The sequence below is a fragment of the Salmo salar genome, chromosome 18 (genome assembly GCF_965601325.2).
Source record: "Salmo salar chromosome 18, fSalSal1, whole genome shotgun sequence".
Lineage (NCBI taxonomy): Eukaryota > Metazoa > Chordata > Actinopteri > Salmoniformes > Salmonidae > Salmo > Salmo salar.
The window spans coordinates 92,272,333-92,299,972 of NC_138308.1; the positions used below are offsets into that span (position 1 = coordinate 92,272,333).

A 27,640-nucleotide genomic window follows, 5' to 3' on the forward strand; every position below is an offset into this window, starting at 1 on the left:
CTTGTTCTCAACTGGCCTACCTGGTTAAATAAAGGTGAAATAAAAATAAAAAAAATAAACACACACACACACACACAGTTATCTCACACACACACACAGTTATCTCACACAAGCACTGCTGCAACAACACTCTCACTTTCACAGAAGACACCTGGGTTTTTCCACCCATGGGTTATGACGTTTACATTTAAATGTCCGTGTGATGACACTTTCCACCAGCAGGGGGCGTAATTCAGCAGGTTAGGCGGAGTGACTGCTCTCTCTGCTGGTGAAGATTAGGAACAGCAAGCACATGTTTTATTGGAGCAGAGAGTAATGGGTCACCATCATTATATCATCTTATCGCTATATTATATCACTATCATTATTAGATCTATATTATATCTATTATATCATTATATTATATCATTATATCTATATTATGTCATATTTTTTATTTTTTTATTTCACCTTTATTTAACCAGGTAGGCCAGTTGAGAACAAGTTTTCATTTACAACTGCGACCTGGCCAAGATAAAGCAAAGCAGTGCGACACAAACAACAACACAGAGTTACACATGGAATAAACAAACATTCAGTCAACAACACAGTAGAAAAGTCTATATACAGTGAGTGCAAATGAGGTAAGATTAGGGAGGTAAGGCAATAAATAGGCCGTAGTGGCGAAGTAATTAAAATGTAGCAATTAAACACTGGAGTGATAGATGTGCAGAAGATGAATGTGCAAGTAGAGATACTGGGGTGCAAAGGAGCAAAAAAAAACTATATATATATATATATATATATATATAACAATATGGGGATGAGGTAGTTGGATGCGCTATTTACAGATGGGCTATGTACAGATGCAATGATCTGTGAGCTGCTCTGACAGCTGATGCTTAAAGTTAGTGAGGGAGATATGAGTCTCCAGCTTCAGTGATTTTTAAAATTCGTTCCAGTCAGTGGCAGCAGAGAACTGGAAGGAAAGACGACCAAAGGAGGAATTGGCTTTGGGGGTGACCAGTGAGATATACCTGCTGGAGCACGTGCTACGGGTGGGTGTTGTTATGGTGACCAGTGAGCTGAGATAAGGTGGGCTTTACCTAGCAAAGACTTATAGATGACCTGGAGCCAGTGGGTTTGGTGACGAATATGAAGCGAGGGACAGCCAACGAGAGCATACAGGTCGCAGTGGTGGGTAGTATATGGGGCTTTGGTGACAAAACGGATGGCACTGTGATAGACTGCATCTAATTTGCTGAGTAGAGTGTTGGAGGCTATTTTGTAAATTACATCGCCGAAGTCAAGGATCGGTAGGATAGTTAGTTTTACGAGGGTATGTTTGGCAGCATGAGTGAAGGATGCTTTGTTGCAAAATAGGAACCCGATTCTAGATTTGATTTTGGATTGGAGATGCTTAATGTGAGTCTGGAAGGAGAGTTTACAGTCTAACCAGACACCTAGGTATTTGTAATTGTCCACATATTCTAAGTCAGAACCGTCCAGAGTAGTGATGCTGGACGGGCGAGCAGGTGCTGGCAGCGATCGGTTGAAGAGCATGCATTTAGTTTTACTTGTATTTAAGAGCAGTTGGAGGCCACGGGAAGGAGAGTTGTATGGCATTGAAGCTCGTCTGGAGGTTTGTTAACACAGTGTCCAAAGATGGGCCGAAGTATACAGAATGGTGTCGTCTGCGTAGAGGTGGATCAGAGACTCACCAGCAGCAAGAGTGACATCATTGATGTATACAGAGAAAAGAGTCGGCCCGAGAATTGAACCCTGTGGCACCCCCATAGAGACTGCCAGAGGTCCGGACAACAGGCCCTCCGATTTGACACGCTGAACTCTATCAGAGAAGTAGTTAGTGAACCAGGCGAGGCAGTCATTAGAGAAACCAAGGCTGCTGAGTCTGCCGATAAGAATGTGGTGATTGACAGAGTCGAAAGCCTTGGCCAGGTCGATGAATACAGCTGTACAGTATTGTCTCTTATCAATGGCGGTTAGGATGTCGTTTAGGACCTTGAGCGTGGCTGAGGTGCACCCATGACCAGCTCGGAAACCAGATTGCATAACGGAGAAGGTACGGTGGGATTCATAATGGTCGGTAATCTGTTTATTAACTTGGCTTTCGAAGACTTTAGAAAGGCAGGGTAGGATAGATATAGGTCTGTAGCAGTTTGGCTCTAGAGTGTCTCCCCCTTTGAAGAGGAGGATGACCGCGGCAGCTTTCCAATATTTATATTATGTCATTATATTATATGTATATCATATCTATATTATCTCTACATTATGTCATTATATGTATATTATCTCTATTATATCTATTATAGTATATCATTATTATATTATATCTATATTATTTATTATCATTAGTATATTTATATCATTATCTATACATTGTCATTATTATATAATTTTTTATTTAACCTTTATTTAACTAGGCAAGTCAGTTAAGAACAAATTCTTATGTACAATGACGGCCTAGGAACAGTGGGTTAACTGCCTTGTTCAGGGGCAGAACGACAGATTTTTACCTTGTCAGCTCGGGGATTCGATCTTACAACCTTTCGGGTTACTAGTCCAACGCTCTAACCACTAGGCTACCTGCCACCCCCTATATATTATGTCATTATATCTATTTTATCTTTATATTGATATTATATCATTATCTCTATGTTATATCATTATTATATCTATATATCTTATGTTATATCTATAGTCATTATTATATCTATATTATCTCTTATCTATGTTATATAATTATTATATCATTATTATATCTATATATCTGTTATCTATACATCTGTTATCTATATATCATTATTATATCTACATATCTATGTTATATCTATATATCATTATTATATCTATCTATATGTCATTATTATATCTATATCATTATTATATCTACATATCTACGTTATATCTATATATCATTATTATATCTATCTATATGTCATTATTATATCTATGTTATATCAATATGTCATTATTATATCTACATATCTATATTGATATATCTGTCATTATTATATCTATATCTGTTATTATTATATCTATATCTATACATCATTATTATATCTATGTTATTATATCTATATCTATGTCAAATCAATATGTCATTATTATATCTATATGTTATATCTATATGTTATATCTATATCTGTCATATCTATATATCATTATTATATCTATATGTTATATCTATATGTTATATCTATATCTGTCATATCTATATATCATTATTATATCTATATGTCATTATTATATCTATATGTTATATCTATATGTTATATCTATATCTGTCATATCTATATATCATTATTATATCTATATGTCATTATTATATCTATATGTAATATCTATATGTTATATCTATATCTGTCATATCTATATATCATTATTATATCTATATGTTATCTATGTTATATCTATATCTGTCATATCTATATATCATTATTATATCTATATGTTATATCTATGTTATATCTATATCTGTCATATCTATATATCATTATTATATCTATATCTGTCATATCTATATGTCATTATTATAGCTTAAATATTTTTTGACTTTTTGGGGGGAGATGGGGACATGTTTAACGGTCTTATGCTCTGTTCTCTCCTATTGAGAGAATCAATTGATAATGATTTGTCTGTTTTTAACTGCTATATTATTTATATATGTTCAGTATAAAAGGAACGATTTAGTCGGTTTGTCAGTCTGCATGTCGTGTCTCTATGGCTCTGTTTTTTCTGTCATACACTACCGGTCAAAAGTTTTAGAACATCTACTCGTTCAAGGGTTTTTCTTTATTTTTACTATTTTCTACATTGTAGAATAATAATGATATCAAAACTATGAAATAACACATATGGAATCATGTAGTAACCAAACAAGTGTTAAACAAATCAAAATAAATGTGAGATTCTTCAATCTAGCTACCCTTTGCCTTGGTGACAGCTTTGCACACTCTTGGAATTCTCTCAACCAGCTTCACCTGGAATGGTTTTCCAACAGTCTTGAAGGAGTTCCCACATATGCTGAGCACTTGTTGGCTGCTTTTCCTTCTCTCTGCAGTCCGACTCATCCCAAAACATCTCAATTTGGTTGAGGTCGGGGGATTGTGGAGGCCAGGTCATCTGATGAAGTGCTGCATCACTCTCCTTCTTGGTAAAATAGCCCTTACACAGCCTGGAGGTGTGTTGGGTCATTGCCCTGTTGAAAAACAAATGATCGTCCCACTAAGCCCAAACCAGATGGGATGGCATATTACTGCAGAATGATGTGGTAGCTATGCTGTTTAAGTGTGCCTTGAATTGTAAATAATTCAGTGTCACCAGCAAAGCACCCCCACACCATAACACATCCCCCTCCATGCTTTACGGTGGGAAATACACATACGGAGATCATCTGTTCACCCACACCGCGTCTCACAAAGACACGGAAGTTGGGAACCAAAAATCTCAAATTTGGACTCAAGACCAAAGGACAGATTTCCACCGGTCTAATGTCCATTGCTCATGTTTCTTGGCCCAAGCAAGTCTCTTCTTCTTATTGGTGTCCTTTAGTAGTGGTTTCTTTGCAGCAATTCAACCATGAAGGCCTGATTCACACAGTCTCCTCTGAACAGATGATGTTGAGATGTGTCTGTTACTTGAACTCTGTGAAGCATTTATTTGGGCTGCAATCTGAAGTGCAGTTAACTCTAATGAACTTATCCTCTGCAGCAGAGGTAACTCTGGGTCTTCCTTTCCTGTGGTGGTTCTCATGAGAGCCAGTTTCATCATAGTGCTTGATGGTTTTTGTGACTGTACTTGAAACTTTCAAAGTTCCGTATTGACTGACCTTCACGTCTTAAAGTAATGATGGACTGTCGTTTCTCTTTGCTTATTTGAGCTGTTCTTGCCATAATATGGACTTGGTCTTTTACCAAGTAAGGCTGTCTTCTGTATATCACTCCTACCTTGTCACAACACAACTGATTGGCTCAAACGCATTAAGAAGGAAAGAAATTCCACAAATTAACTTTTAACAAGACACACCTGTTAATTGAAATGCATTCCAGGTGACTACCTCATGAGCTGGTTGAGAGAATACCAAGCGTGTGCAAAGCTGTGAAGGCAAAGGGTGGCTACTTTGAAGAATCTAAAATAGATTTTGATTTGTTTAACACTTTTTTGGTTACTACATGATTCCATGTGTGTTATTTCATAGTTTTGATGTCTTCACTATTATTCTCAATGTAGAAAATAGTAAAAAATAAAGAAAAACCCTGGAATGAGTAGGTGTTCTAAAACTTTTGACTGGTAGTGTATGGCTCTATTTCCTTATCTAATATATTGTTCATTCTATCCGTCCTCTTATCTGTACATGGCTGTGCTGCGTGTGCAGGTTTAGAGGGCTAGTCTGACTAGGTGCAGCAGTGTAATGCTGTTGGAGAGACTGAAACGGTGGTGGGGTTATTTGACCCACTTTCCCTCCTTCCTTTCCTCTTCTTTAGGCACAGGACTCATACTCCCCTCCATTCCAGACCAAACCATTCCAGACCAGACCATCCCGTTCCAAACTAAACATCCCATTCCAAACTAAACATCCCATTCCAAACTAAACATCCCATTCCAAACTAAACATCCCATTCCAAACTAAACATCCTATTCCAAACTAAACATCCCATTCCAAACTAAACATCCCATTCCAAACTAAACATCCCGTTCCAAACTAAACATCCCATTCCAAACTAAACATCCCATTCCAAACTAAACATCCCATTCCAAACTAAACATCCCATTCCAAACTAAACATCCCATTCCAAACTAAACATCCCATTCCAAACTAAACATCCCGTTCCAAACTAAACATCCCATTCCAAACTAAACATCCCATTCCAAACTAAACATCCCATTCCAAACTAAACATCCCATTCCAAACTAAACATCCCATTCCAAACTAAACATCCCATTCCAAACTAAACATCCCATTCCAAACTAAACATCCCATTCCAAACTAAACATCCCATTCCAAACTAAACATCCCATTCCAAACCATTCCAAACTAAACATCCCATTCCAAACTAAACATCCCATTCCAAACTAAACATCCCATTCCAAACCATTCCAAACTAAACATCCCATTCCAAACTAAACATCCCATTCCAAACTAAACATCCCATTCCAAACTAAACATCCCATTCCAAACTAAACATCCCATTCCAAACTAAACATCCCGTTCCAAACTAAACATCCCGTTCCATACTAAACATCCCATTCCAAACTAAACATCCCGTTCCAAACTAAACATCCCGTTCCAAACTAAACATCCCGTTCCAAACTAAACATCCCATTCCAAACTAAACATCCCATTCCAAACTAAACATCCCATTCCAAACTAAACATCCCATTCCAAACTAAACATCCCATTCCAAACTAAACATCCCGTTCCAACCTAAACATCCCGTTCCAAACTAAACATCCCGTTCCAAACTAAACATCCCATTCCAAACTAAACATCCCATTCCAAACTAAACATCCCATTCCAAACTAAACATCCCATTCCAAACTAAACATCCCATTCTAAACCGTTACAAACTAAACATCCCATTCTAAACCGTTACAAACTAAACATCCCATTCCAAACTAAACATCCCATTCCAAACTAAACATCCCATTCCAAACTAAACATCCCATTCCAAACTAAACATCCCATTCCAAACTAAACATCCCGTTCCAAACTAAACATCCCATTCCAAACTAAACATCCCATTCCAAACTAAACATCCCATTCCAATCCATTCCAAACTAAACATCCCATTCCAAACTAAACATCCCATTCCAAACTAAACATCCCATTCCAACCCATTTCAAACTAAACATCCAATTCCAAACTAAACATCCCATTCTAAACCGTTCCAAGCTAAACATCCCATTCCAATCCATTCCAAACTAAACATTCCATTCCAAACTAAACATTCCATTCCAAACTAAACATCCCATTCCAAACTAAACATCCCATTCTAAACCGTTCCAAGCTAAACATCCCATTCCAATCCATTCCAAACTAAACATCCCATTCCAAACTAAACATTCCATTCCAAACTAAACATCCCATTCCAAACTAAACATCCCATTCCAAACTAAACATTCCATTCTAAACCGTTCCAAGCTAAACATCCCATTCCAATCCATTCCAAACTAAACATCCCATTCCAAACTAAACATCCCATTCCAAACTAAACATTCCATTCTAAACCGTTCCAAGCTAAACATCCCATTCCATCCCATTCCAAACTAAAATTCCATTCTAAACCGTTCCAAGCTAAACATCCCATTCCATCCCATTCCAAACTAAACATCCCATTCCAAACTAAACATCCCATTCCAAACTAAACATCCCGTTCCAAACTAAACATCCCATTCCAAACTAAACATCCCATTCCAAACTAAACATCCCATTCCAAACTAAACATCCCGTTCCAAACTAAACATCCCGTTCCAAACTAAACATCCCATTCCAAACTAAACATCCCATTCCAAACTAAACATCCCATTCCAAACTAAACATCCCATTCCAAACTAAACATTCCATTCTAAACCGTTCCAAGCTAAACATCCCATTCCATCCCATTCCAAACTAAACATCCCATTCCAAACTAAACATCCCGTTCCAAACTAAACATCCCGTTCCAAACTAAACATCCCATTCCAAACTAAACATCCCATTCCAAACTAAACATCCCGTTCCAAACTAAACATCCCGTTCCAAACTAAACATCCCATTCCAAACTAAACATCCCATTCCAAACTAAACATCCCATTCCAAACTAAACATCCCATTCCAAACTAAACATCCCATTCCAAACTAAACATCCCATTCCAAACTAAAACATCCCATTCCAAACTAAACATCCCATTCCAAACTAAACATCCCATTCAAACTAAACATCCCGTTCCAAACTAAACATCCCATTCCAAACCATTCCAAACTAAACATCCCGTTCCAAACTAAACATCCCGTTCCAAACTAAACATCCCATTCCAAACTAAACATCCCGTTCCAAACTAAACCTCCCATTCCAAACCATTCCAAACTAAACATCCCGTTCCAAACTAAACATCCCGTTCCAAACTAAACATCCCGTTCCAAACTAAACATCCCCTTCCAAACTAAACATCCCATTCCAAACTAAACATCCCGTTCCAAACTAAACATCCCATTCCAAACTAAACATCCCGTTCCAAACTAAACATCCCATTCCAAACTAAACATCCCATTCCAAACTAAACATCCCATTCCAAACTAAACATCCCATTCCAAACTAAACATCCCATTCCAAACTAAACATCCTTCCAAACTAAACATCCCGTTCCAAACTAAACATCCCATTCCAAACTAAACATCCCATTCCAAACTAAACATCCCATTCCAAACTAAACATCCCATTCCAAACTAAACATCCCATTCCAAATCAAACCATCCCTCTGTTCTAATCTATTAGTTATTCATCCTAAACATTTCAATCATCATGAATTAATCTTTAAAATGCCCCTACTCCCCTTAACCTTTGAACCTAAAGTGAATTTTAGTTTTTTTCTCTTCTCCCTGGTGTGGTTTTATGCTACCGGGCGTTCTGTACTGATACACAAGCCACTATGTTCTGGATGGGTTCTGGAATAGGAATGGGTTCTGGAAAAGGAATGTCAACGTGTGTGCTTGTGGAAGATAGTACTGTGCTTAGTGGTGTTGCTAGCTGTTAAACTAACATTGTAGCCTATTAGCCGTTAGCTCCGAAGACTAAACTTGTGTTGATTTTTCTTGAGGAGTCCGTATGAGGGAGAGGGTCAGGATGAGGAAAGCAGGTGAGACTTAAACCAACCATCCCTCAATCAATCAATCAATCAATCAATCAATCAGACCTAATCAGTAGATCTCGGAGGGATAGATATGATTGGATTAAAGGGTGATTTGGTAAATTTATTCGATAATTGGTTGACAAACCTTAGTTTTAACCAATCAGGGATGAAGTTTCTGAATGTTAGCGAATGGGAGGGTGTGTGTGACGTAGGCATGTACATGCATGGTTAGAGGGGTGTGTGTGTGTGTGTGTGTGTGTGTGTGTGTGTGTGTGTGTGTGTGTGTGTGTGTGTGTGTCAGGGCTATTTAAGTCATATTGGGTGTTGTCCTTACCTTATCCCCCTCTTTCTCCTAATCATCTCATCCCTCACTCTGTTTCTCCTAATCATCTCATCCCTCACTCTGTTTCTCCTAATCATCTCATCCCTCACTCTGTTTCTCCTAATCATCTCATCCCTCACTCTGTTTCTCCTAATCATCTCATCCCTCACTCTGTTTCTCCTAATCATCTCATCCCTCACTCTGTTTCTCCTAATCATCTCATCCCTCACTCTGTTTCTCCTAATCATCTCATCCCTCACTCTGTTTCTCCTAATCATCTCATCCCTCACTCTGTTTCTCCTAATCATCTCATCCCTCACTCTGTTTCTCCTAATCATCTCATCCCTCACTCTGTTTCTCCTAATCATCTCATCCCTCACTCTGTTTCTCCTAATCATCTCATCCCTCACTCTGTTTCTCCTAATCATCTCATCCCTCACTCTGTTTCTCTCTTTCTCCCCTTCTCCAACCCCCCTACTCCCTCTCTCTCCCCCTCTCTGCCTCTCCTCTCCCCCTGCCTCTCCTCTCTCCCCCTCTCTGCCTCTCCTCTCCCCCTGCCTCTCCTCTCCCTCTGCCTCTCCTCTCCCCCTGCCCCTCCTCTCCCTCTTGCTTTCATCCCTCCACTCTCTCCTCCTATAGGTCGATGCTGAGCAGCACCGTCGACAAATCAGAGAAGAGCGGCGTCCTAGGCTCCTCCCATAGCGGCAGCGGAGACGAGAACAAGGATAACTCCTCCCCTGTTTCCGGTACCGCCACCCCGCCACCGAAGGACCCGTCGACCAAACCGCGTTCCCTCCGGTTCACCTGGTCCATGAAGACCACGTCCTCGTTGGATCCCGGGGAGATGATGAGAGAGATCCGGAAGGTTCTAGAATCCAACAGCTGTGAGTACGAGCTGCGGGAGCGCTACATGCTGCTGTGCATCTTCGGGAACCCTTCCCGCGACGACTTCGTCCAATGGGAGATGGAGGTGTGCAAGCTGCCCCGCCTCTCACTGAACGGCGTGCGCTTCAAAAGGATCTCCGGGACGTCGATCGCGTTCAAGAACATCGCGTCAAAGATCGCTAACGAGCTCAAACTGTGAGACGGAGAGAGGGATGGAGAGATGAGGGGTTTTACACATGTGGATAGAGGAATGGAGGGAAGGAGAGAATGATTCTGCACTGAGAGTAGTGCTGGGTAGGTGGGAGGGGTTTGAGAAGCTAATGGGTGGAGTGACTGTTCTTCTGGGGGGAGGGGGGGTTCTGTCTAGTTTTTTCCCTCTGTTGAGGTTTGTGTTTTAGAACCTCGCTGGGTTCTCTAGCTGGGGTTCTCGTCTTCTAGATCCACTGCATGTTGGTTCTGCCGCTCTCTCTTTTCACCTGGTGGTTGTACACACTCTGCCTCTCTCTCGCTGCCCCACACACTGTACTGTACTGAGGGGAGGCCTAAGTCTGAACACTCCTTCATACCTGCTCCGAGGCTCTTCTCCTGTCGGTTCTACTTAAATGGGTTCTAGACTGGGTTACACACAGAGTTCTAAAGAGAACAGAGCGGACTGACTTGATGCTGGAAATAAACTAACTCAACGCTGGAACGGTTCTCCTGGGTTCTACTGTTCTCTGACCCAAATGGACCCCCCGGGAACCTGAACTGTAGAACACACAGGCCTTTGGTGGAAGGACACACTTTCTGCCGTTTGATGTGAGGGGAGACAGGCAAACACACCAAACTGGACCCATAATGACTGTCTGTTCTGAATCCAAACTGGACCCATAATGACTGTCTGTTCTGAATCCAAACTGGACCCATAATGACTGTTGTCTGTTCTGAATCCAAACACACCAGGCTCCTCCCCCCGCCCTGTCCCTCAACCCCCACTCTTTTTATTTTTTCAACAGGGGTGACATCATCCCCCTTTCGTCCAGTCACAGGCCAATAGACTTGATTCTCCATTGGACGACGACACTGTTTTTATTTTCTTCATTCTGGTTGTTGGTTTTCAAGGTCAAAGGTACACTGGAAAAAGGGGAATTTCCTTTCTTTATAGAAGACAAATGGAAAAATGTAGTTCTTCTTGTTGCTGTTCTATTATGACAAACTGGTTAATGATCGAAGGGGTTGTATCACGTTTTTTTCTGTACAGAGAGAGAACACACAGCAGCCATCTTTCTACTTCCTGTCCCCTCCCTCCCATCTCACCTTCCTGCCCCCTCCCTCCCATCTCTCCTTCCTGCCATCTTCCTTCCTTCCTCCCTCCCTCCCATCTCTCCTTCCTGCCCCCTCCCTCCCTCCCTCCCATCTCTCCTTCCTGCCTCTCCTTCCTGCCCCATCCCTCCCATCTCACCTTCCTGCCCCCTCCCTCCCATCTCTCCTTCCCCCTCCCTCCCATCTCTCCTTCCTGCCCCCTCCCTCCCATCTCTCCTTCCTGCTCCCTCCCTCCCTCCCATCTCTCCTTCCTGCCCCCTCCCTCCCTCCCTCCCTCCCATCTCTCCTTCCTGCCCCCTCCCTCCCATCTCTCCTTCCTGCCCCCTCCCTCCCTCCCATCTCTCCTTCCTGCCCCCTCCCATCTCTCCTTCCTGCCCCCTCCCTCCCTCCCTCCCATCTCTCCTTCCTGCCCCCTCCCTCCCTCCCATCTCTCCTTCCTGCCCCCTCCCTCCCTCCCTCCCTCCCATCTCTCCTTCCTGCCCCCTCCCTCCCTCCCATCTCTCCTTCCTGCCCCCTCCCTCCCTCCCATCTCTCCTTCCTGCCCCCTCCCATCTCTCCTTCCTGCCCCCTCCCTCCCTCCCTCCCATCTCTCCTTCCTGCCCCCTCCCTCCCTCCCTCCCATCTCTCCTTCCTGCCCCCTCCCTCCCTCCCTCCCATCTCTCCTTCCTGCCCCCTCCCTCCCTCCCTCCCATCTCTCCTTCCTGCCCCCTCCCTCCCTCCCTCCCATCTCTCCTTCCTGCCCCCTCCCTCCCTCCCTCCCATCTCTCCTTCCTGCCCCCTCCCTCCCTCCCTCCCATCTCTCCTTCCTGCCCCCTCCCTCCCATCTCTCCTTCCTGCCCCCTCCCTCCCATCTCTCCTTCCTGCCCCCTCCCTCCCTCCCATCTCTCCTTCCTGCCCCCTCCCTCCCTCCCATCTCTCCTTCCTGCCCCCTCCCTCCCTCCCATCTCTCCTTCCTGCCCCCTCCCTCCCATCTCTCCTCCCTGCCCCCTCCCTCCTCTCCTTCCTGCCCCCTCCCTCCTCTCCTTCCTGCCCCCTCCCTCTCTCCCATCTCTCTCCTTCCTGCCCCCTCCCTCCCATCTCTCCTTCCTGCCCCCTCCCTCCCTCCCATCTCTCCTTCCTGCCCCCTCCCTCCCATCTCTCCTTCCTCCCATCTCTCCCCAAGGAGTAGCATGTTCAGCCTTTTGTCAAACAGTATTTAATTTTAAAATTCTATGTATTCAGATCTCTGAACAAATGATTTTAGAACTTCTTGTTGATTATTTGTTTTTTTTTATTACTTTGGGTTAAAGAATGCCTCATCTGAGCTCCCCCACCTTGTGTATCCCTTCACCCCCACAGGACCCCACCTTAGCTGGGCATCTGACTGGTGTCAACAGGGTGGGTGATGAAGACTACTGCTCGTTCACTTTGAGGTGGATTATTTTCTGTAGGATGGTTGGGTTTTATAATGTAAACGTGTTGCCGCTGCCTTTTTTTTGTAGGATCAGGCCAAACGTTGTGTCACTGTGCCTGCCTTGTGACTGACTGTATTCTTGTCATCAGCGGCATTGATTCTATTTAGCAGGAGCTCTCGCCCTCCTTTCTCTGCCAGTGGAAAAGTGTGAGGGAGGGAGGGGTTTGGGAGTAATCTCTAGCCAAATGAAAGTGGCCTGCTTGAGCAAAACGCCTCAGTTCTTTGTTTAAAAAGTCATTCTATTTGTTCTGTTAAATCATTGTTTTAAGGTGCTGGGAAAATGTAGTCTTCTTTACTATTGCTGTTATTACTATATTTCAGTGTTGATTTATTTTGTTTGACATTTTTTGCTGTAATTTGAGTCAGACATTTTAACCAGTATTTGGTTGGTTGGGAGAGTCGACTCCAAATGTATTTGTTTTTGTGCAAAGAAATTATGAAAAGTAATAAAAAGCTGGCTGCATTTAGGCCAGTGACAAAAGTGTGTATTTAACAAATGTAATTCAGTGGAAACAATATGGTTGTAATTTTGTTTTATTCCAAAAGAAAAATATCCTGAAAACAATAACAAGCAAATCCAGTCTCAAACTTCATGAACATTACCTGTTGCAGGTTGGTTTGCTAAACACAGTCAAGTCATTTGAATCTATGTCCCAAATGGCTCCCTAACTCCTTATGGGTCCTCTGGTCAAAAGTAATGCACTATGTAGGGAATAGGGTGCCAGACGTATCACGAAAGATCTGCGTTATAGCTCGATATGAAATGTAAAAACGCAACGCTGCATATTCAGAAATGACTTTTTATTTGATATTTTTCACCCCCTTTTTTTCTTCCCAATTGGTAGTTAGTCTGGTCTCATCGCAGCAAAGGTCCAGAGCCGTGCGTCCGCCGAAACCCAACCAAGCCGCACTGCTTCTTGACACAATGCACATCCAACCCGGAAGCCAGCCGCACCAATGTGTCTGAGGAAACACCGTACACCTGGCGAGCTGGTCAGCGGGCACTGCGCCCCCCGGTCCGCCACAGGAGTTTCGCTAGTGTGCGATGAGACAAGAACATCCCTGCCGGCCAAACCCTCCCCTAACCCGGACGACGCTGGGCCAATTGTGCGCCGCCCCATGGACCTCCCCGTCGCGGCCGGCTGCGACAGCCTGGACTTGAGCCAATCTCTAGTGGCACAGCTAGCACTGCGATGCACTGCCTTGCGCCACTCGGGAGGCCTCAGAAATGACTTTTTAATGCAGATCTTCCCTCCATACGGCTTGAATCCATCCCTACAAGTATTTCAGCTTCACACTTTGTTCTCAGACGACACCTGTGAACTGTACAGTATGTAGCACAACTGTAACCAGAGCTAAATACAGCTGCCATTTGAGACTCAGTATTCTTTTGTGCTTTTAATCAAAAACAGGTCTCTGTTCCATATCCACACTAGCATGCTACTTAGAATGGAGAAATGCATCCTATTCCCTTTTATAGTGCACTACATTGGACCAGGATCTATAGGGATTTGGTCAAAATGGGCTCCGATCCAAAGTAGTGCACTATATAGGAATGTCTACCTACTTAGAGATCACCTAACAAAAGAATTCTGCAGTCATAAGACCAACAATACGTGGATCTGGTAGAAGAGGGATGTCTTCCTGATTCCCCTGTGGAATCATTACTTCAGCACCTTGTAGTGTGGAACTGGAACCTGGGTGTGTTTTGCCAGAGTTCGTTCTGTTGTTGCCATGGAGACTGTGTGTGTGTGTGGGGGGGGGGTTCTGTTGTCATGGCATCCATCACCACAATCCAGTGTATCTTTTCCTTGAGGGTTTTGGTATTCTGAAAGTTCTGTTCTTTGGGGAGAAGGGTTGGGTGAAATACAGGGTCACCGTTGCCGTGGGTAACCAGTCACATCTGTGCTGGTTGCTATGGAGACAGCCGCGAGGCATGTGTGGGCATGTCCTTCTATTTTCTGCTGAGAAGTGGGGGGGGGCGGGAAGGAACAGAAGGATGGATGACCCAAGCCTCAGATGGAAGTATGGTTGTGTGAGTCAGAACTGAATGGAGTGATACATAACCAGAGGCTTCTGAACTAACTACTGCATTCTGATTTCTATTGTTCCACCATAATGGATAAACACTCCCACTAGCAGCACAATCTACCCGTCTGAATATACAAGAGTCGTCTCCTTTCTGTCAGTGAGAGTTGGTTTGCTCTACTTTAAGCCCTACCAGTGAGGGAGGCTGACCAGAGCAAGCAGGAGGAGAGGAGTGGAGGTTGTTTCCTAGTTCCCTACGGAGACTAGAGCTCCCCTGTTGGCCCGGGGCCGCGACTGCAGGACGGATCAACGGGGGAGGGGGATGATTGTGGGGGGTTCGGGTCTGGAAGGGTCGGGTCTGGAGCGGGGGGGGCTGCCGGAGGAGGCTGGGGGGGGCGGAGGGGGGGGCCGGACGCAGTAAGGGGGGAGGCTGGGAGAGGGAAGGAGGAGGGGTGTGGTTGTTGGATGAGGAGGGGGGAGGAGAGGGGGAGTCACCGCCAGGGGGAGTAACGTCTTCTAGCTTTATCTGGAGGAGAGGAGGGAGAGGAGTTAGGTCAGCAACAGACTTCTCAAACTTTTACCAAAACAGAAACCCTCCCTCCAATCCTCACCTCCTCATCTGCTCCTCCCCTCTCTTCGTTCCTACTATGACTCCCACAAGGCCCCTGTGTGGAGGCTACGTCTTGTTCCGCCTGCCACTCTTTGACGACCTCGTCCAGATTGAATCGCCGTCGGTAACTAACGAAGAAGGAGCTCACCTGGGCCAGAGTTTTGTTGCCGATTACCTCGGCAACCACCGCAAAGTCCTTACCATAGCGACGGATAGCTGAGGAGAGGAAGGAGAACAGGGTGTTTAAAGAAAAATATACTTTTTTTTAGATCACAACACTGAAATGATCAAACTGTGTTTCTTCTGTGAGTTATATTTTCCAGAATACGAGAAGTTTGCTGTGTTAAAGAAAATGATTGACTTGTATTTTGGGGGGGTGTTAACTCACCCTGCACAGCCAGCAGCTGTTCCTCAGTGGACCAACGAGAGTTCATCTTGGGAGCTGGCTGGAGAGAGAGGAGGAAGAGTTAGTTTATAACCTAGACAACCAGGTGAGGGGAGTTACTAACTAATCCATTATAACCTAGACAACCAGGTGAGGGGAGTTCCTAACTAATCCATTATAACCTAGACAACCAGGTGAGGGGAGTTACTAACTAATCCATTATAACCTAGACAACCAGGTGAGGGGAGTTACTAACTAATCCATTATAACCTAGACAACCAGGTGAGGGGAGTTACTAACTAATCCATTATAACCTAGACAACCAGGTGAGGGGAGTTACTAACTAATCCATTATAACCTAGACAACCAGGTGAGGGGAGTTACTAACTAATCCATTATAACCTAGACAACCAGGTGAGGGGAGTTCCTAACTAATCCATTATGACCTAGACAACCAGGTGAGGGGAGTTCCTAACTAATCCATTATAACCTGGACAACCAGGTGAGGGGAGTTCCTAACTAATCCATTATGACCTGGACAACCAGGTGAGGGGAGTTCCTAACTAATCCATTATAACCTAGACAACCAGGTGAGGGGAGTTCCTAACTAATCCATTATAACCTAGACAACCAGGTGAGGGGAGTTACTAACTAATCCATTATAACCTAGACAACCAGGTGAGGGGAGTTACTAACTAATCCATTATAACCTAGACAACCAGGTGAGGGGAGTTACTAACTAATCCATTATAACCTAGACAACCAGGTGAGGGGAGTTACTAACTAATCCATTATAACCTGGACAACCAGGTGAGGGGAGTTACTAACTAATCCATTATAACCTAGACAACCAGGTGAGGGGAGTTACTAACTAATCCATTATAACCTAGACAACCAGGTGAGGGGAGTTCCTAACTAATCCATTATGACCTGGACAACCAGGTGAGGGGAGTTCCTAACTAATCCATTATAACCTAGACAACCAGGTGAGGGGAGTTCCTAACTAATCCATTATAACCTAGACAACCAGGTGAGGGGAGTTACTAACTAATCCATTATAACCTAGACAACCAGGTGAGGGGAGTTACTAACTAATCCATTATAACCTAGACAACCAGGTGAGGGGAGTTCCTAACTAATCCATGGCCTTTTAACTGATGAGGGTGTAGATCAGGGGGCTGCATTCTGTCTTCAACGAGGTCCGGAGAGCCGTACTGAAAATGTGTTTTATTTTCTTGCCGTCAAAATTTAACAAAAATCGCCCAATATTCATCGATTTTCGATGCTCCCCGACTGTCAAGTGATTATTAGAGCTGGACAGTCAAGAACATGTTGGAATGTAGGCCCATTATATACAGTACCAGTCACCTGGAAATACATTCCAGGTAACTACCTCATGAAGCTGGTTGAGAGAATGCCAAGCGTGTGCAAAGCTGTCTTCCAAGCATCGAAAATCTATTTTGGTTACTACCATGATTCCATATGTGTTATTTCACAGTTTTGATGTCTTGACTATTATTCTACAATGTAGAAAATAGTAAAAATAATGAATAACACTTAGGTGTGTCCAAACTTTTGACTGGTACTATATATCAAATCAAATGTATTTATAAAGCCCTTCTGATATCTCAAAGTGCTGTACAGAAACCCAGCCTAAAACCCCAAACAACAAGCAATGCTTGTACACCTGCATATATAACATTTTCCCCCCTTTTTCGTGATATCCAATTGGTAGTTACAATCTTGTCTCATCGCTGCAACTCCACAACGGGCTCGGGAGAGGCGACGGTCAAGAGTCGTGTGTCCTCCTGAAACAACATGATCCACCTGGCCACGCTACTTAACACCCGCTCGCTGAAGCCAGCCGCGCCAATATGTCGGAGGAAACACCATTCAACTGACAACTGAAGTCAGCTTGCAGGCGCCCAGCCCACCACAAGGAGTCGCTAGAGCGCAATAAGCTAAGGAAAGCCACCTAGCCAAACCCTCCCCTAAGCCGGATGACAACACTGGGACAATTGTGCGCCGACCTATGGGACTCCAGGTCACGGTCGTCTGTGACACAGTCTGGGATCCCATTATCATTTATACACCGTTTTGATTTTAAAAAAAATATAAAAACGTTTTATATTTTTTGCTCTAATCACCCACGGGCCGTTTGTTTGACACCACTAGTATAGATGAAGGAACTTTAGCCTATTGAGACACACCCCTGGTGTAGAGAAGACCTACTTGGGTATCTCCGGAAGACAGGAAGAGGAAGTTAAAGAAGGAAATGCATGTACCCCTGTAGGACGCAGGTTGTCGATGCCCTCGTCTAGACAGTGTTTCATACTACTGTTGTTCTGCTTAATACTCTGGACCTGAGACAGACAGAGAGAGAGACACAGGGAGAATCTATTACTCTATAAGTGATATCTTTGTCTGCGTCTGTGTGTGTGTGTGTGTGTGTGTGTGTGTGTGTGTGTGTGTGTGTGTGTGTGTATGGTCTGTGTGTGTGTGTGTGTGTGTATACCCGTCTCTTGAGTGACACCAGGTGTGTGTCTAGCTGTCTGCCAGAACCATGTTGGTGATTGGCTGACACAGCCATGATGTCCTCGGGGTTCAGATGCATGCCTTTACAGAGGAGAGAGGAGTGTGTTAATACACACACACAGAGAGAGGGAGGGAACATAACTTATGTGTTATACACCATCACGATACTCGATACCGTCACGATACTCGATACCGTCACGATTTTATTGGCAACTGCAAGGAGATATTATACTGATTTAAAAAAATAAAAAATAGGGAATTCGTTTTTGGTGGTGAGGGAGACTAAGTGAATTAACAACGGGTTTTTAATTTTGTTGCAGACAATCGGCTTTGAAAAACCTCTTATTTTCCGTTATGGTTTGCCTATTATCACAAAGTACTAGGGAAGTGAATTGATGTGAATTACAAAGCCATATTGAGTTGGCAAGGGAACAACCATGTATTTTTTGATCAGTGGTTCTCAAGAGGTCAAGACCCTTGAGGATTTAAAGACTCTCATACTTCTCGAGCAAGTTCAAGAATTGTCTTCAGGAAAAGGGTTGCGTCCTACATTTATGAGCACAAGGATCTCACTCGGGAAAGCTGCAGACACAAAGCACCCCGTAGTTATCCCTATGCAAAAATAAATCCAAATAAGTCACCTCCTTACTGAGAGGTTTCAGTCCAATTCTACAGTGCCCAAAGATAAAGATTGGCAGAAAACATTTTTTTTCTGTATCCACTCTCCAGCCCATTAGCTCTCTGGTTGGGACCGGGAACACTCCAGCCCATTAGGTCTCTGGTTGGGACCGGGAACACTCCAGCCCATTAGCTCTCTGGTTGGGACCGGGAACACTCCAGCCCATTAGCTCTCTGGTTGGGACCGGGAACACTCCAGCCCATTAGGTTTCTGGTTGAGACCGGGAACACTCCAGCCCATTAGCTCTCTGGTTGGGACCGGGAACACTCCAGTCTCTGGTTGGGACCGGGAACACTCCAGCCCATTAGCTCTCTGGTTGGGACCGGGAACACTCCAGTCTCTGGTTGGGACCAGGAACACTCCAGCCCATTAGCTCTCTGGTTGGGACCGGGAACACTCCAGTCTCTGGTTGGGACCGGGAACACTCCAGCCCATTAGCTCTCTGGTTGGGACCGGGAACACTCCAGCCCATTAGGTCTATGGTTGGGACCGGGAACACTCCAGTCTCTGGTTGGGACCGGGAACACTCCAGTCTCTGGTTGGGACCGGGAACACTCCAGCCCATTAGGTCTCTGGTTGGGACCGGGAACACTCCAGCCCATTAGTTCTCTGGTTGGGACCGGGAACACTCCAGCCCATTAGCTCTCTGGTTGGGACCGGGAACACTCCAGCCCATTAGGTTTCTGGTTGGGACCGGGAACACTCCAGCCCATTAGCTCTCTGGTTGGGACCGGGAACACTCCAGCCCATTAGCTCTCTGGTTGGGACTGGTGTATCTCCTAAACAAGACTTTGGATCAGATGTGTATGAAACCTTTATTTCAGATGGGTTTGTGTGTCTGCAGAGTAGCGATGCTGTTGAGCAGCCGGTGAAGATACTGCGAGACACCGGGGCGGTCCAATCCTTCATTTTGGATGGTGTTCTGCCTTTGACGCGTCAGCAACTGGTTACAGTGTGTTAGTACGAGGAGCGGAGATGAGTTGCATGAAGTTCCTTTGTATAATGTGGAACTCAAATCTGATCTTATTTCTGGTTTCGTCGTAGTGAGGCCTAGCCTACCAGTGAAGGGGGGGGGGGGGGGTCTCATACATTTTTTGGAGGGAAGGTTGTGCCAAATCCTGTAGTTTGTAAGGAACTCCAAGTAGAGGAACCTGATTGGTTTTCAGAAAAGTACCCTAGTGTTTCCACAGTGTGCCGTTACACGTGCTCCGTCTAAGAAAGTTGCCGGGAGCAAGTCTGGTGTTGAGGATGTCAGCGATCCCACCATGGTTGATCTGTCTGAGACGTTTATGGGTGATCATGATTTTGGTGAACCTCCTAAGTTGGGCCTTCCGAGTGGCGCAGCGGTCTAGGCCACTGCATCGCAGTGCTAGAGGCTCACTACAGACCCTGGTTTGATCCCAGGATATGTCGCAGCCGGCCGTGACCAGGAGACCCATGAGGCGGCGCACAAGTCCCATCACGCTCTAGCAACTCCTTGTGGCGGACCGGGTGCATGCACGCTGACTGCGGTTGCAAGATGTACGGTGTTTCCTCCGACACATTGGTGCTGCTCGCTTCCGGAGTTAACTTCTTTGGGATAGGGGGCGGTATTTTGACGTCCGGATGAAATGCGTGCCCAAAGTAAACTGCCTGCTACTCAGGCCCAGGAGCTAGGATATGCACTCTAAAGTTTCTAAAACTGTTAAAATAATGTCTGTGAGTATAACAGAACTGAAGTGGCAAGCAAAACCCCGAGGACAAACCAATACACCCTGTACAGGTTGAGTAACTCAGAGATTCTAGAAAACCTTGATGTCTTTTTGGCACCATTGTCTCCCTACTTTTAGAATATCAGGGTTTACGTTCAGATGTGCCAACTCAGACAAATGTACTCGAGCACATTGACGTTGGGGCCTCGATCCAACAACATGCCTAATCGACCGAACCCTGAAAAGAGAGAGAAGTTCCTCACGAGAGGAAAGTTAGTATGGATGTTGCAGGAGTTTCCCCTTGAAATCAGACATGTCTGTGGTAAGGACAACTTTGTTGCTGATTGTCTTTCAGTCAATAAGTTTGGGTGTTTAGCTAGTGGGTAGCTCTGGCTCACAATTTATTTTGACTGTACGTTTTGCGTTATAGAAGCATACGTGAGTTTTTCCAAAACTTCTGAGTTTAAAAGCAAACTATGTCCAAAAAACTAAAAAAGATTGTATTTTCCAAACAATAAACAAAGCCTTTCACATTTAAAAACTAAATAAAAAAAAGGTGGTTTTTCATTTAATTATTGACAGCCAAGACACCATGTTTATATTGGAGACGGCAGTACATTGAAGCTGATTATGTTGTGAGAGATAGTTGCTTCCTGTTGGTGATGAGCAAACTTGTCCAACAAAAATATAGGAGGAAGATGTTACAGGTTTTGGTTTTTCCATTTATGTTTTGAGGATGTACTTTAGCACGTACGGGGGTGTACTGATTGGTGTCACCTCGTTAGTCAGTATGTGTTACACCTGTGCTGGTTGTCCATCTCGTTAGTGGGAAGGTGTTTCACCTGTGCTAGCCCAGTGCTCCAGTTGTCTTGGTAGATGTGGAAGGTTAACACCTTTTAGTTGGTGCTCCAAATGTAGATTTCTAGACAAATATTCCTTTATCTGATCTTCCCTGTTTTTGTTTTAGCTCCACCATTGGTTTGCTTTGGGTTTTTCTTCTTCTTGGGAAATTTAGTAGCTCTCATGGTGGGCGTCTTAGGTTCCAGTTGTTGTTGCTAGTCAACTTTCAGTGGACACACCCCCTAAAACCCCACCTATTTCATTTGGTTGTTGTCAGTGACTCTTTGTTAGTTCTCCCTTCTGTTTGAGTGGGGTTTTCTTGCTGGGGAACATGACAAAAGCTTCAGCTGTAAGCTAGCAAGGAAAGTTAGCCTACAAAGCTAGCTGGAAGCTACCGGTACCTTCCTGCATTGTAACGTTTTTCCGGGACTGCGCTGACAGACTTCAGCCTCTCAATCACGCGAGACATTTGACAGAAGTTTGAGTTCTGAAAGTAACAAAAATTCCAGTAACAAACTTTTGTTTTTAAATCGAAAAAAGTTTTGGTATACCATGCACACACACATCTGGATAAAGAAACCCAGTGTGTATAAGGTACCTTTAGGTGGTCTCCGACGAGCTCTCAAGGGGTGGTGGCGGTACTGAGCCCCAACAGACTCCTTCCTCTGTGGGTTAGACCGGCCTGGCGCTCCCCTCTCTCCTCCAGAACCACTGGAGCTCTGCTGCTTCACTGTCTGGGGAGAGGGATGGTCAGTACACAGACATTTTAACCTTTATTTAACTAGGCAAGTCAGTTAAGAACAAATTCTTATTTACAATAACGGCCTACCCCAGCCAAACCCTCTTGTGCGCCGCCCTATGGAACTCCCGATAACGGCAGGTTGTGATACAGCCCGGAATCGAACCGGGGTCTGTAGTGATGCCTCTAGCACTGAGATGGAGAAGAGTAACACTTCATTCTGCTCACCTCTTTCTTGGTGTCGATCTCAAAGTCGCTGTCGCTGCCCGGGTCTCCCTCTATCTCATCATTACTGAGGAAGGGATGGATGGAGAGAGAGAATGGATGGAGAGAGTAGGGATGGATGGAGAGAGGAAGGGAGAGAGAAGGGATGGAGGGAGAGAGAAGGGATGGATGGAGAGAGGAAGGGAGAGAGAAGGGATGGAGGGAGAGAGAAGGGATGGATGGAGAGAGGAAGGGAGAGAGAAGGGATGGAGGGAGAGAGAAGGGATGGAGGGAGAGAGGAAGGGATGGAGGGAGAAGAATAAGTGACATTGAAATTAAGTACAAAATTAATCGCTCTCTCTACCCTTCTAAATCTCACTACCCCCCCACTTCCTTGTCTGTTTCTGACCAGTCTTCTAGCCTGTCTCCCCCCACCCATCTCTCCTTTGTCCCCGTCTCCCTCCTGTCCACCCATTCCTCCCCACTTCCTTGTCTCTTTCTGACCAGTCTTACAGCCTGTCTGTCCCCCCCTCCCCCACAATCTTATTTCAATTGAAGGGCTTTATTGGCATGGGAAACATGTGTTTACATTGCCAAAGCAAGTGAAGTAGATAAATAAACAAAAATTAACATTAATCACAAGTTCCAAAAGAATAGACATTTCAAGTGTCATTATGTGCAAATAGTTAAAGTACAAAAGGGAAAATAAATCAACATAAATATGGGTTGTATTTACAATGGTGGTTGCCCTTTTCTTGTGGCAACAGGTCACAAATCTTGCTGCTGTGATTCCACACAGTGGTATTTCACCCAATAGATATGGGAGTTTATCAAAATTGGATTTGTTTTCATTCTTTCTGGGTCTATGTAATCTGAGGGAAATATGTGTCTATAATATGGTCATACATTTGGCAGGAGGTTAAGAAGTGCAGCTCGGTTTCCACCTCATTTTGTGAGCAGATAGCCTGTCTTCTCTTGAGAGCCAGGTCTGCCTACGGCGGCCTTTCTCAATAGCAAGGCTATGCTCACTGAGTCTGTACATAGTCAAAGCTTTCCTTAAGTTTGAGTCAGTCACAGTGGTCAGGTATTTTGCCACTGTGTACTCTCTGTTTAGGGCCAAATAGCATTCCAGTTTGCACAGTTTTTTTGTTAATTTTTTCCAATGTATCAAGTAATTCTCTTTTTGTTTTCTCATGATTTGGTTGGGTCTAATTGTGTTGCTGTCCTGGGGCTCTGTGGGGTTTGTGAACAGAGCCCCAGGACCAGCTTGCTTAGGGGACTCTTCTCCAGGTTCATCTCTCTGTAGGTGATGGCTTTGTTATGGAAGGTTTGGGAATCACTTCCTTTTAGGTGGTTGTAGAATTTAACGGCTCTTTTCTGGATTTTGATAATTACCGGGTATCGGCTTAATTCTGCTCTGCATTTGGTGTTTCACGCTGTACACTGAGGATATTTTAGCAGAATTCTGCATGCAGTGTCTCAATTTGGTGTTTGTCCCATTTTGTGAATTCTTGGTTGGTGAGCAGACCCCAGACCTCACAACCATAAAGGGCAATGGGTTCTATAACTGATTCAAGTATTTTTAGCCAGATCCAAATTGGTATTTTATTTTAGATTTTTTTAAACCTTTATTTAACTAGACAAGTCAGATAACAAACCCGGACGACGCTGGGTCAATCGTGCGCCGCCCTTTTTAAAAATGTTATTTTATTTCACCTTTATTTAACCAGGTAGGCCAGTTGAGAACAAGTTCTCATTTAAAACTGCAACCTGGCCAAGATAAAGCAAAGCAGTGCGACAAAACACAACAGAGTTACACGTGGGATAAACAAAAGTACATTCAATAACAATAGAAAAATATATATTCAGTGTGCAAATGGAGTACGGAGGTAAGGCAATAAATGCGCCATAGTTGAAGAAATTACAATTTAGCAAATTACACTGGAGTGATATGTGGATGTGCAAGTAGAAATACTGGTGTGAAAAAGAGCAGAAAAACAAAAACAAATATGGGGATGAGGTAGTTGGTTGGATGGGCCATTTACAGATGGGCTGTGTACAGCTGCAGCGATCGGTAAGCTGCTCTGACAGCTGGTGCTTAAAGTTAGTGAGGGAGATATAAGCCTCCAACTTCAGCGATTTTTGCAATTCGTTCCAGTCATTGGCAGCAGAGAACTGGAAGGAAAGGCGGCCTAAGGAAGTGTTGGCTTTGAGGATGACCAGTGAAATATACCTGCTGGAGCACGTGCTACGGGTGGGTGTTGCTATGGTGACCAGTGAGCTGAGATAAGGCGGAGCTTTACCTAGCAAAGACTTATAGATGACCTAGAGCCAGTGGGTTTGGCGACGAATATGTAGTGAGGACCAGCCAATTAGAGCGTACAGGTCGCAGTGGTGGGTAGTATATGGGGCTTTGGTGACAAAACGGATGGCGCTGTGATAGACTGCATCCAATTTGCTGAGTAGAGTGTTGGAGGCTATTTTGTAAATGACATCGCCGAAGTTAAGGATCGGTAGGATAGTCAGTTACGAGGGTATGTTTAGCAGCATGAGTGAAGGATGCTTTGTTGCGAAATAGGAAGCCGATTCTAGATTTAACTTTGGATTGGAGATGCTTAATGTGAGTCTGGAAGGAGAGTTTACAGTCTAACCAGACACCCAGGTATTTATAGTTGTCCACATATTCTAAGTCAGAACCATCCAGAGTAGTGATGCTAGTCGGGTGGGCAGCTGCGGGCAGCGATCGGTTGAAGAGCATGCATTTAAGAGCAGTTGGAGGCCACGGGAAGGAGTGTTGTGTGGCGTTGAAGTTGTATGGCGTTGAAGTATGAGGTTTGTTAACAGTGTCCAAAGAAGGGCCAGAAGTATACAGAATGGTGTCGTCTGCGTAGAGGTGGATCAGAGAATCACCAGCAGCAAGAGCGACATCGTTGATATATACAGAGAAGAGAGTCGGCCCGAGAATTTAACCCTGTGGCACCCCCATAGAGACTGCCAGAGGTCCGGACAACAGGCCCTCCGATTTGACACACTGAACTCTATCAGAGAAGTAGTTGGTGAACCAGGAGAGGCAGTCATTAGAAAGGCAGGGCAGGATGGATATAGGTCTATAACAGTTTGGGTCTAGAGTGTCACCCCCTTTGAAGAGGGGGATGACCGCGGCCGCTTTCCAATCTTTAGGAATCTCAGACGATACGAAAGAGAGGTTGAACAGACTAGTAATAGGGGTTGCAACAACGGCGACAGAATTTTAGGAAGAGAGGGTCCAGATTGTCTAGCCCAGCTGATTTGTAGGGGTCCAGCTTTTGCAGCTCTTTCAGAAGGTTAGCTGTCTGGATTTGGGTGACTGAGAAGCGGGCGGGGGGGGGGGGGGGGGGCTTGGGCCAGTTGCTGTGGGGGGTTCAGAGCTGTTGGCCGGGGTTGGCGTAGCCATGTGGAAAGCATGGCCAGCCATAGAGAAATGCTTATTGAAATTCTCGATTATTGTGGATTTATCAGTGGTGACAGTGTTTCCTATCCTCAGTGCAGTGGGCAGCTGGGAGGAGATACTCTTATTCTCCATGGACTTTACAGTGTCCCAGAACTTTTTGGAGTTTGTGCTACAGGATGCAAATTTCTGTTTGAAAAAGCTAGCCTTTGCTTTCCTGACTGTGTATATCGGTTGACTTCCCTGAAAAGTTGCATATCGCGGGACTATTCGATGCTAGTGCAGTCCACCACAGGGTGTTTTTGCAGTCAAGTCTGGAGTGAACCAAGGGCTATATCTGTTCTTAGTTCTACATTTTTTGAAAGGGGCATGCTTATTTAAGATGGTGAGGAAATTACTTTTAAAGAATGACCAGGCATCCTCTACAGACGGGATGAGGTCAATATCCTTCCAGGATACCCGGGCCAGGTTGATTAGAAAGGCCTGCTCGCTGAAGTGTTTTAGGGAGCGTTTGACAGTGATGAGGGGTGGTCGTTTGACCGCGGACCCATAGCGGATGCAGGCAATGAGGCAGTGATCGCTGAGATCCTGGTTGAAGACAGCAGAGGTGTATTTAGAGGGCAGGTTGGTCAGGATAATATCTATGAGGGTGCCCATGGTTACGGATTTAGGGTTATACCTGGTAGGTTCCATGATAATTTGGGTGAGATTGAGGGCATCTAGTTTAGATTGTAGGGCGGCCGTGGTGTTAAGCATATCCCAATTTAGGTCACCTAGCAGTACGAACTCTGACGATAGATGGGGGGCCAATCAATTCACATATGGTGTCCAGGGTACAGCTGGGAGCTGAGGGGGGCCTATAACAAGTGGCAACAGTGAGGGACTTATTTCTGGAGAGATGGATCTTTAAAAAGTAGAAGCTCGAACTGTTTGGGCTAGAGGTCGACCGTCTATGCTTTTTCAACGCCGATACCGATTATTGGAGGATCAAAACCGGGCGATACCGATTAATCGGCCGATTAATTTATTTATTTGTAATAATGACAATTACAACAATACTGAATGAACACTTATTTTAACTTTAATATAATACATCAATAAAATCAATTGAGCCTCAACTAAATAATGGAACATGTTCAATTTGGTTTAAATAATGCATATACCTTTGACTATTGGATGTTCTTATAGGCACTATAGTATTGCCAGTGTAACAGTATAGCTTCCGTCCCTCTCCTCGCCCCTACCTGGGCTCGAACCAGGGACACATCAACAACAGCCACCCTCAAAGCATCGTTACCCATCGCTCCACAAAGGCCGTGGCCCTTGCAGAGCAAGGGGAACAACTACTTGAAGGTCTCAGAGCAAGTGACGTCACTGATTGAAACGCTATTAGCGCGCACCCCGCTAACTAGCTAGCCATTTCACATCGGTTACACCAGCCTAATCTTGGGAGTTGATAGGCTTGAAGTCATAAACAGCTCAATGCTTGAAGAGCTGCTGGCAAATGCACGAAAGTGCTGTTTGAATGAATGCTTACGAGCCTGCTGCTGCCTACCACCACTCAGTCAGACTGCTCTATCAAATATCAAATCATAGACTTAATTAAAACATAATAACACAGAAATACGAGCCTTAGGTCATTAATATGAAATACGGAACCGTTCCGTATTTTATCTAACGGGTGGCATCCCTAAGTCTAAATATTGCT

At 44.4% G+C, this 27,640-nt stretch overlaps 2 protein-coding genes across 11 annotated transcripts in view; one reads left to right on the forward strand and one right to left on the reverse strand.

The window, feature by feature from the left end:
- mark2b (MAP/microtubule affinity-regulating kinase 2b) overlaps positions 1-13,278 on the forward strand; it is a 148,229-nt gene extending 134,951 nt beyond the window's left edge. For 2 of the 6 annotated variants that reach the window (XM_082965309.1, XM_082965305.1), the window contains 2 exons: positions 8,800-8,838; positions 9,794-13,278. In XM_082965309.1, the coding sequence (XP_082821435.1) occupies positions 8,800-8,838; positions 9,794-10,238 (484 nt within the window). In that variant the 3' untranslated portion in view covers positions 10,239-13,278. The remainder of the gene's footprint in view (positions 1-8,799; positions 8,839-9,793) is intronic. The other 4 variants (XM_082965310.1, XM_082965306.1, XM_082965307.1 and 1 more) reach the window with 2 other exon arrangements.
- Positions 13,279-13,312: 34 nt separating this feature from the next.
- rcor2 (REST corepressor 2) overlaps positions 13,313-27,640 on the reverse strand; it is a 36,548-nt gene continuing 22,220 nt past the window's right edge. For all 5 annotated transcript variants that reach the window (XM_045700527.2, XM_082965314.1, XM_082965311.1 and 2 more), the window contains 7 exons: positions 22,530-22,593; positions 22,161-22,296; positions 18,333-18,433; positions 18,103-18,180; positions 15,821-15,878; positions 15,434-15,648; positions 13,313-15,348 (listed from right to left, as the gene is read on the reverse strand). In XM_045700527.2, the coding sequence (XP_045556483.2) occupies positions 14,980-15,348; positions 15,434-15,648; positions 15,821-15,878; positions 18,103-18,180; positions 18,333-18,433; positions 22,161-22,296; positions 22,530-22,593 (1,021 nt within the window). In that variant the 3' untranslated portion in view covers positions 13,313-14,979. The remainder of the gene's footprint in view (positions 15,349-15,433; positions 15,649-15,820; positions 15,879-18,102; positions 18,181-18,332; positions 18,434-22,160; positions 22,297-22,529; positions 22,594-27,640) is intronic.